General features: G+C 34.9%; 1 protein-coding gene across 1 annotated transcript; it reads right to left on the bottom strand.

The window, feature by feature from the left end:
• Nucleotides 1–16: 16 nt before the first annotated feature.
• LOC132738240 (uncharacterized) lies at nt 17–7,749 on the bottom strand. Its single transcript, XM_060725706.1, has 11 exons — nt 7,284–7,749; nt 6,084–6,204; nt 5,020–5,201; nt 4,343–4,566; nt 3,780–3,984; nt 3,350–3,490; nt 2,734–2,892; nt 2,129–2,260; nt 1,917–1,970; nt 1,209–1,365; nt 17–541 (listed from the first exon to the last, which is right to left on the bottom strand). The coding sequence occupies exons 1-11, from the start codon at nt 7,552–7,554 to the stop codon at nt 424–426; spliced, it is 1,764 nt and encodes a 587-aa protein (XP_060581689.1). The 5' UTR covers nt 7,555–7,749; the 3' UTR covers nt 17–423.
• Nucleotides 7,750–10,789: the final 3,040 nt, after the last annotated feature.

The following is a 10,789-nucleotide window of genomic DNA, read 5'->3' as shown; positions in this document are numbered from 1 at the left end:
CAAAGTAGAACGTAAATAAGTTTTTAGATTTATTTCTTTTATTGATACATGATCTGGATTTATTTTTTCTTACAATTTGATAAAGTATATTCACACAAATATCAGAAGAAAAGAAGTCTAACTATGAAGTTCATGGTTGCTTATAGAGGAAAAAAGAAGAAAAAATATGTTTTAATGATAAAGAAAATCAAGTGTACGAAAACAGAAAACAAATATTTAGTTAGGCAGTAAAGTGTCAAATAGTCAAAATACATTGATTGGTACATGAAAGTATGAGGAAAAATGATACACCTTTGATTTGTTACTAGATTAATTCTAAAACTTAGTATTTGTCAAGTAAATAGTTCTGATTGAAAAAGCTTTTGCGTCAAAAAATGCTACCACAAATAAAGTTCAATTTTGTCTATTTTCTATCTTTTGGGGTTATTTGTCTTTTTCGGCTGTAAATATGTAGGCGGAGCCAGGGCATTGTGGGATTGGGCAGCACCCTGGAGACAAGTTCACCATGTAACATTCCGTTGGTATATACCACTCGGGACATCTGAAATGAATGAAAATGTACTTTAAATTCTAGTGATATGATGAGCTTACTTGTAGTTCATATACGATAAAACGCTCTGGAACACGGCTTTTATCGATTCTCCGTCAACTACGGAATTGACGAAATCTGCAGAATTTATCCAAGCTATTAAAAGAAATGTCGTCTGCATTACTGATCATCAGGAACTTGGCAAATGTGGGCTTTTCCCACCCCTAGGTAAAAACAAACTTTTACCGTTATAGCTTCATGGTGCACTACCCGATTCAACCCGTGGCTATTGAAATTTAATAAGCAATGTACATGCACATATGCATGCACTCGATAACCCATATGCATGCACTCCTATCGCTGTATGACCGTTAGCCTGCCGGTGCAGACCAAGATCAGCCGGCACATCTATGCCTTCTGATTATGGTATGCACTGTTCGCTATTTAGTACACAGGCGCTAGTCACATAATCAAATATTTCACATAATCGGTCTATATATGTATATAAAGATTTATATACATATATAGACCGATTATGTAAAATATTTGATTATGTGACTAGCGCCTGTGATTTAGTACATTATTATAGATTCTATTGTAGAAATTTCCCTAAAATGATAAATGGTTATGACGGACCTGTCTATTTAATATATTCAGAACATGGAACATGGCGACTTACTTTGCCCCGTTGACTGTCGTTTCGTTGATGGTTTTATGAGACTGACAGTATCCGCACGATGCCGGGCACCGTTCATTCAAGAATCCGCGGTATTGATCATCCTGGCAAGAGTTCAAGTACCCGGCACAGTTGTCGATCGTGTCTTGGCATATTTTCACTGAAAACATGAATGTAAATGTCATGTTATAAGCCAGTCAAGGTGGTGTTGGTAATTTTCACTCTGGATCACGGTAGTAAGCCACATTGAATTTACCAGAGCACAGTTCCGCCATCGCATCGTTCCTGGGCAGGATGTCAAGCATAGCGTACCAGTACTACTAGTTGCCTTCACTTTGGCAAGGAACTGATAACTTCTGTTCATGTCAGAGCAGAGGTACAGTTCGAATGATTGTAGAAAGGATTTCATTATCAATCTCACCGACAGTGACATGCACCGTCTGGGAATCGAACCCGGATTGCTCGATTCACAGTCAACGATTTACATATTAGGCTAACCGGACGGTTATTAAGCCGGTCATTTGTATTCCCCCTGAATTTTACAATGGACAGTTTTTATATTAAAGCAGGACGAGTCCATTTCATATAAGTCTCACTCTGAGTTAAAAATAAAGAAAATATAATTTTTATTAGATCTACGCAAAAAAGGAAAAAAAGGGCGCATAAAATTGGATATCAATAGTATTATACGATAACAGAGCTCTACATTACCGGTTGTCGTGGCGATAGTTGATGGAGTAGTTACAGTGGAAACTTCCGGTGCCGCTGAAATATGTAAAATAACATGTTTAATAAACAAATGAATAAATTTGAGGATGATTCACATAATCAAGGCAATTCAAAGACAGCGAAATTGTTGTATACAGTATATGATTTGATTCTTTTCATTCGCTTGTACATAATTATCAAAAAGAAAAACTCACTGCAGAGTCCGCAGAATTTTCGACAGTTTTTGGCTACCCAGCCGACAAATTCCTTATTTTCACAATAGAACTGGCCGTAAGAGTCGCAGTTTGGAATGGCGTCAACGCACGGTACTGGCGTGGTAGCGCGACCTGTAACAAAAGGTATATCTTAAATTAAAAGCATATGCTATTTACAAAATCCATTCAACGTTTACATGTATTGTATCACAAAAGGGTTGACACTTCAAGGCATTCCCTAATATAAACAATTCCAAAAGACAAAGACTTGAAATATATTATTACAGACTACATCGGACAGACAGACTATGTACATCGGACAGAAAACCTTAAATCACTACGAAGAAATGAAATTCCTTAATTTCCTTTAGTGCTCGGAGAAAAAAGGATAAAACGCATGCCATAGATTTTGTTTCCAGTTTGAATTTGATGCATTAGAAATTTTGGGATAGAGTTCCTGCTCTTGCATATTTTAATATGATATTTAGACGTCGAATTAACCACAAATTCTTTTATACTTAATTAAGAGACTTGGATAGAAGCTATTCATAAATGTTACACTAATCTATCATAATTATGAATAATTAAATTAAATAATCAAGTACCCTGGCAGAAGCCGCAGTATAATGCACAATGTGCAGACGCCCATGGTTTATAATCCGTGCACGCGTCTTTTCCGTAACCTGCACAATTTGGTTCTGTATCGGTACAATTGTTAAACTCGGTTGTAACTTCCGTTACTGGTGGTGTTGTGATGGTCTTGTCTGAAAATATAGGAATAGTTTATATCTAAAAGCGTTTTCATACTTGTCTCTGAACACAGATTGCATACAAATGTAACAAATGTCTGAAAGCACATTTCAAAACCCTTTTTTCTTCTTCTTTTTTTAAATACAAATTTCGTTTGTATGTCTAAAAAAACACAATTTCATTTAAATTAAGATATGAAACCAAATATCATATCAATAAACGAAAAAATTTCTAAAAAATTGTATGAAATAACGTGTCACTTTTCTGTCTGAAATCACATTTCATATTATCGTCTGAATCCATATTTAATATGAGTGTTATAAACCACGTTTCATATAACTATCTGAAACCGTATTTACCGCATTTCTTATTCAACGTTTGAGACCATATCTTATATTAATGTCTGAAAACATATTTCATTTTAATGGCAGAAACCACATTTCCTTATAAAAAAATAGTTAAAATTGTCACCTTTGCATTTCACGTAGTTCACAGCAAGAGATACGTTAGTGGCATCAAGGCTTTCAAATGTGTCAAACTCGTACATGAACTTGTCTTCCGGCACGCTGGCAATGTGAAATAACTCATCCTTGTTAGTGCTGTTGCCGACACCTGAAATCAAGCGTTCATAGAGTGATGATTTACATTTTTAAAACGCTGCTTAGAAATTACAACGACGAATTATACTTTCAACCTTGGCTATAAATCTGTTATATACCCTTAACCCGCGAATTTCTGAATGGACTTGTCCAAATTCTATTTTTGAAACTGTCTAGTTTTAATTTTTGAGATATCAAGATAAAAAATATCAGTAAATCTCACATTAGTTAAGCCAAAAAACTTAATTACGTAAAGTTAATCAATCAATAAAAATAATGGTAAACAAGTACTATTATTTCACCTATTGAATAAACAAGGACGTTTTCCTTCCTAAGTAGACTGGCCTGGAATCTGGTCAGTGGTGGGAAACGAGACATTCCGTCTGTGACGACCACTGCAATCATCGGTACCCCTGTCCTGTTGGAAGTAAACCCCTCAAGCCGGACCTTCTCCAGAGCATCTGATGTGAGTGTTCCACCCACTATGTACTGTATACGCTGAATAGCCTGCAAAATATTTACTTCGTTTCTAATATTTCGGTTCAAAAGCAAATTGTATATATAATGTATGTACATATTGACTAAGTTAGCTTACGAGACGTCTACTCAAGTTCCCGCTCGTGCCTGAAATAATGCACAGAGGGGCACCTGAGGTCTTTCTCAACCAGTAAAGCTGGAAAGTCACCATATGACCTTGTATTGACATAATATAGGTCCACGTGAATTTAACGCAAGAAAGCCCATATGTATTGATAGAGTACTGGTCCACGTGAATTTACGTTAAGAAAGCCCATGTACAGGTCCACGTGAATTTACTATAAAATGGCCCATTTATATTGACATAATATAGGCAACGTGAACTTACCTTAAGAACGTCCATTTTGTTGTTGAGCTCTCCAATCTTGAACTCCCATCTCATTTTGTCGTTGAATACGAGCAACCCGACTCTAGTCAGATCTATGTCAATGTCGAGCTTGTTTACAAGATTCTGTAGAAATACTTTCATTTTCAGAAAATTTTCTCCTCCAATACTGCCAGACGAGTCCACAACAAACACAATGTCGGCGTTTGTTGACTGACATTCCACGGCTGAAATATTATATTGTGACATTCATTTGCTACATTCGCAGACACATGCCAAAACAATTCTAAAATTTTTACCATATGATTCGTGGAGTAACGCATGATACCTATATATTTACGCATGATTCGTGTACTTATAAGTCACGCATGAAACCTGTAGTTACGCATGATTCGTGGAGTCACGCAGGAAACCTATAGTTATGCACGACTCGTAGAGTCACCCATGATACCTGAAGGTACGCATGATTCGTAGAGTTACATATTATTCCTTTAGTTAAACATTGTTCCTGTAACTTTATTCCTATACTTACGCATGTTTCTTATCGTTTTTGATGAAATTAAAAGTTGGAATGGGATGTTGCGCAAAACGATTTTTGTCGTTTTTATATTAGTTTCGATGGAGTTACTTGTTGTTTTTCCTATTAGATGAATAAACTTGTAATAAAATAGTGTACTTACTTTCCGTACAGTGTCTAATATAGATTGACTCTCCCTTGGACTGACCCTGGAGCTCTGGATGGATTAGGGACAAAGGTTTCGAGTAGAAATGAAGAAAACATCTGTCCTTTTCACTGTAAGAATATGTCCAACAAAACAATCCATTCTGAAGATTTGCTTCACGACACGACAGTTCGCAAAATCTGAAATAAAAGTTTCCATTTGTTTAGAGATTATTTTTTTACTTATGATCCATGTATACAATGGTATAAAATAAAAAAAAAACATTGTTTTTATACTAATTTTCCATGTTTGCAATGATAAATGTTAAGTATGTATTAAATTTCGATCGGCATTTCGTGGACATTCGTTTCTTTATGTGCAGAAAAAGTGGATCTTCAAACACATACATTTGATTTAAAAAGAAAAAAAGAAAGAAAAGAAATTGATAGAAAAATATTGTTGACGTAAAATCTTTGTTTATCTGTTTATCAACGTCATATTTGTATGATGTGCGTTCACTGATTCATGAAGTCGCCATCAAGAATCAAAACGTGCGACTCACACAGACGACCGGCAGAAAATTTATTTTTATGCTACTAGTACATATTATAAATATACTAGCATTCCCTTCCGCATGTTCCGTCGAATCTTTAATGTCCATGTGATTTAAGCATAAGATATAGCTAAATATCAGCAGAAATATAATAATGCTTAATGTGCCAGCCAATTACCACCATTTCCTTCCACTACAACAAAAATCACCTCGGGGGAGGGTGGGGGAGCATATACTAGTATTTGTTTTCAGATTTTTTTTTTTGACTTTCTGGTTTTTCAAACCTCAAAATGTCACCTTGCTGGGACATTCTGATAACAAAAACCCTCGCTAAATGTAACAAAAAACTACCGCATTGCCCTAGCTCCGTGATTAAGATTTAAGGATCAGGATCAAAATAAGGATCATTTGATGCTGATCCTGATTCTGGTCTTTTCTTTGTGAAACGGGACCTACCTTGTAGTGCGGGGACAGGCAGGGCAGTTAAAAGAGTTACACTTGATTGGGGCCTTGTAGTTAATTGACTTACGATTCTGGACTGAGAAGATGTAACGGGGGATTGATAATAAGTCCTGGTTTGTTTCCATATAATTGTTGGTAGTCAGTTGCCTCTATACCCGTGTCAGTCAACTTTTCAAACGTACAGTTACCTGTAAATGTAATATATCTTTGAACAGATGAAATTAATGTAATGATACTTATGTAGGTGTATCTATAACTGATTTTTCAATACGATACGCCAAAAAGTAGGGGCATCATATCTTTTCTTTTCCTATCTTTTAAATCATTATTACATTTTATTATTAACAAAGTTATTTTTAGAGTTTTTTAAACCACTTTTGCATAACAAAATCTGCGCTGTTTCTATGCGTAAATCATAAAATAAATCGATAGGCATAGCGATGGAAAAAAAACAACAAAAAACGGTTGGTATTAAGCATATTGCATATTGCTGCCAATCGCAATAAAATATATTTTTCTTTCTAAGGTCTCGAACTAGCGTCACCGAGGTCGACGTTCTTATCGCTCTATAAATAGAGCTATGCGGGCGGCGGCCTTTTGTTTAATATTAATAAAACACTGTAATTATTAGGACAATCTATGATACATTCATTACGTAAATTTACTAATATGAAAGTGGAACAAAACGCGTGACACAGTGGGTAAGCGCATCTTCTTCATGTGCTCGCAAGAAATGATACGAATTTATTCAAATAAGCTCAGAGTGATCGGAAGGAACAGATGCTAGTGTTCGCAATATTCCATACATATTAAATTATATAGACTCGCAATAAATGATACAGTCAGCGATTCTGTTTACCCACTGTGAAGCAACAATAGCTTTTATCTTTTTTCATGTGTGCACTATATATTAGATTGATACTTTATTTCGAAATTTTAACGCTTGCATATCTTATTAAAATGATAAATTAAGGTCTGATAAAAAATAAGATTGTGTAAAACCTTTTTTTTTATTTCAGCACGTGTAAGAACTACACGCACGCAGTTCTAAACTGACACGTCAATTAAATACTGTGAATTAACTCTATTTCTTGGGTAAGAAATTTCGTGCTTTTTAAATTCGTGGAGTGTTTTTTTGTTGTTGTTGTTTCTCTGTTTTGTTTGTTTGTTTAATTTTTTATTGTTTTATTTTATGATTATTTTATTGTTTTGTTTTTTTTTCACTACGAGAATTATTGCCCCACGGAAAACAATGATTTTTACATACCTGCTGGGCAGATCGAGCTGCAATCCTTCGTATCAAGAGCCTCATCCTTTATACCACAATTGTTCAGGCAGTCATCAAATCCTTCACTTTCAAAGCAGCATAAACCACGTGACCTAGTCTGTTGTCCGTCACCACATGTCTTACTGCACGAGGACCACGTGCTCCAATTCTCCCAGTCGCAGCGTTTCAGACCCTGAGAACATTTTACCTCCTCGCTAACGATTGTCTTAAATAAAACTATCACAACTGTTAATAGAAGTAAATTCTTCATTCTTTTTAATTTTTTAAATCGAGTCCTTTCTTACAAACGTGAAATATTCCTGACTTTTTTTTAAAGTCACTGACAGATTTCAGTTTTTTAAAAGAAAGGCTACCGCCGGTATGTAATAACTTCTAAATCTGAACTGCCTCAGGACTTCTTAAAACTCATAAGTGCCGGCAGACGAACACTTTATCATCTACGAACAGACACTGAACACTGCGTAAATTGTCTATCACAAAGATCGAAAAAAGGGGGTGGCAGAAAAACATCGGCAATGAAAAATAAGGTCGTCTTTGAGAACAAATTTCAACCCCTCCATACATTTATTAAATGTAATTTTGTACTTTGATTGTTGATAAAAAGATTTGGTGGCACTTAATCGTCTCAATATTATATATTTATGAGAAAATCTACCCTAGAAACGGAGTGCGAACTCAAGTACCCCGTCTTATAGTTGAAGATAACGGGTACGTTAGTGTCATGATCAAATATTAGGTCACCTGTGCATGTTGAGACATACACAGACGTTACCTAATTCGATCTAAACTTTCCACCGATTTTTTTTATCTTTGTACTTTAATAGACAGGGAAAAGAAATCATAAAAAAGATTTATATTTGTAAGGCCTTTTTTTAAATTTTATTAAAAATGAATGCCCTGGATGTTTGACAAATCACTTACAATTTTGCACCAAAAATGATGTCATTTTAAATTGTAAAATACTTCGTCAGCAATGTCTGCAAAATGAAATGAAGTAATCTTTTTCAACAGACAGTTAAACGTGATTTGTCTAAAGATCTACATTTGTAACAACGGCGATTTATCATCTAAAAGTTAGCTGGGACGGTTTTTTGTGCAAAAACGTTTGTGTCAGGGTTAATTTTATGAAAATTTCAACATTTTTTTTAGAATCGAGTGAGTATAAGGCCGGTGCTAGAGGGCATGGACGGGAACTTGCACTTTCCAGTACCGTCCATGAACAGGCTCAATCAAACCGAGCCTTCAACATTTCAATTTTGCCGTGTTGGGCTTTATTTAGAGATTCTGCTTTTCTCTATTTTGAAGATACATGTACATGTATGACTTGCGCCGCAGCTAGGCCCTCTTTTATAATATCTAGAAGCGCTTGCAAGACAATAGACATACCGGGTAGGTGGCTGAACTGTGCTCTGGTAAATTCAATGTGGCTTACTGCCGTGATCCGGAGTATCACAACCACAATGTGCATAAAAATAAATACAATTTAATTTAAAAAATCTGTGTCTTTATGATAACTGTCAAGGGGTATCAAGTTAAAGAATTCGTTATTATAACTTTTTGAATTGATACATTAAAGTGAATTTGTCAAAAATGGAAGGTTTGCAATACTATAAATAATTATGTTGAAAGTATTTAGTATAAGTTAAAATAACAAACTACGAAAGGATTATCTGTAGATCTTGTTGGCAACTGTAAGATACAGGATCCGATATAACATATATTTATATATAGCAGATAATAAAATGTTCTAGAACATTTTATAATAACAATATTTATTATTATTATTATTATTATTATTATTATTATTATTATTATTATAAATGTTCATACTATATCACTGAGAACTTATCAACATTTTATTTCAAGCACTCAACCATGTATCGTTATATTACCCTGCTTCCATACATGTACACGTATATCTATAATTTTTATTCGTATAGGTCCGATGCCCAATGCAAAGAGTAACACATAGAAAGATATATATTTGTCTGATTTTGAGACAAAACAACACATACATTTTTCTTTTAGCTTGTGGGTAATATATGACGGGATAATCTCTTTAAAATCAGCTCTTAAAAGATTACGTTTGAAAGTAAACATAAGAAGATCTTTAGTCAGATTGTATGATGCGATAGTGATGTGATGTAATGGTCCAGCGTATTTCTTCATCTATACTATACTAAGGATAACGATTTGTCGGCGGCGTCGTTGTCGGCGTCCCCTTAAGCTTGTCCGGAGCATAAGTCAGTCATTATAAGTCGGATTGACTTCAAACTTGGTATGCATGCTTCTTATAATGACCAGAAGTGCAGTGCACAAGAACCGGTACTATGCACTTCTTAATTTTTGAGTTATTACCCATTGTTAATTTTCATACTTTATTTTTGTTCGGGCCATTTCTCCTAAAGTATAAAAGATATGGACATGAAACTTCATAGGATCATCATGGATGATAGATCTCATTTAGAAAAAGTGCAGTGCACAAGAACCGGTACTCTGCATTTTTTATTTTTTGAGTTATTGCCCTTTGTTAATTTTCATACTTTATTTTTGTCCAGGCCATTTCTCCTAAAGTATAAAAGCTATTGTCTATAAACTTCAGAGGATGACAGATCCCATTAAGAATAAGTGCAGCCTAAAAAAACCGGTACTCTGCACTTCTTGTTTTTCGAGTTATTACCCTTTATTAGTTTTTATACTTTATTTTTGTCCAGGCCATTTCTCATAAATTATAAAAGCTATTGTCTTGAAACTTTGTAGGATGATAGATCTTAATGATAAGAAATGCAGTGCACAGAAACTGCTGCTCTGCACTTCTTATTTTTTAGTTATTGCCCTTTGTTAATTTTCATATTTCATTTTTGTCCTGGCCATTTCTCCTAAACTATATTGTTCACAAGGCGACACATCCGACTCGCGGAGTTCTAGTTTTAGACATAAACATCATTACCACAGATGCAACTTAGCTTCATTGTCACGACCCGGAGTCGAAGCGCCAATCTTCCATTAGGAAGACTCTAAATACCCCTTCACATCCCCGCTACTTACGGCTGAAGGAAGCGCAGTAGCAGAACATTAATTTGCAAAAGAAAATGTTCATTTTAAATAAATGATAAATAATCAACGGGATATAATCATACATCATCGTGTCCGCGATGCTTGCACTGTAAATGCATACTTTTATTCGGAGGCGATGGAAATGAATTAAAGTAATGATGTTATTATATCAACCATCAACTAAATTTGAGAAGATTTTTTATAACGTAGATAGGCCCCTTAACATTTTATTTTTCTAAGACTTACAAAAATAATGGAATTATCACTTCTTATGAGTTTCAGGTTCTCCGATGGGATTTCATGCTGGCGCTACGTTGAATGCATTTATAGCGGAACATTGAAAAACTTCATCCTTATCAGTGCACACAATACTGTGTTGGACATGCCACTGCTTGGATTTGACTCATTTGTGATACTGCAACATCCGC

The sequence above is a fragment of the Ruditapes philippinarum genome, unplaced genomic scaffold (assembly GCF_026571515.1).
Source record: "Ruditapes philippinarum isolate M1 unplaced genomic scaffold, ASM2657151v2 ctg1734_1_1_1_1, whole genome shotgun sequence".
Classification (NCBI taxonomy): Eukaryota; Metazoa; Mollusca; class Bivalvia; order Venerida; family Veneridae; genus Ruditapes; species Ruditapes philippinarum.
Note: the sequence above shows the minus strand (reverse complement) of the source record. Positions and strands in the feature narration are given on the sequence as shown.

What these genes read in the sequence shown, in the direction of transcription:
- LOC132738240 (XM_060725706.1), bottom strand. Translation starts at nt 7,554, where the DNA reads ATGAAGAATTTACTTCTATTAACAGTTGTGATAGTTTTATTTAAGACA. An exon ending in CATCTTCTCAGTCCAGAATC is followed by an intron (nt 5,202 to 6,083) that starts GTAAGTCAATTA and finishes CTTTTATTTCAG; the next exon opens with ATTTTGCGAACTGTCGTGTC. An exon ending in GAACTACGTGAAATGCAAAG is followed by an intron (nt 2,893 to 3,349) that starts GTGACAATTTTA and finishes CTATATTTTCAG; the next exon opens with ACAAGACCATCACAACACCA.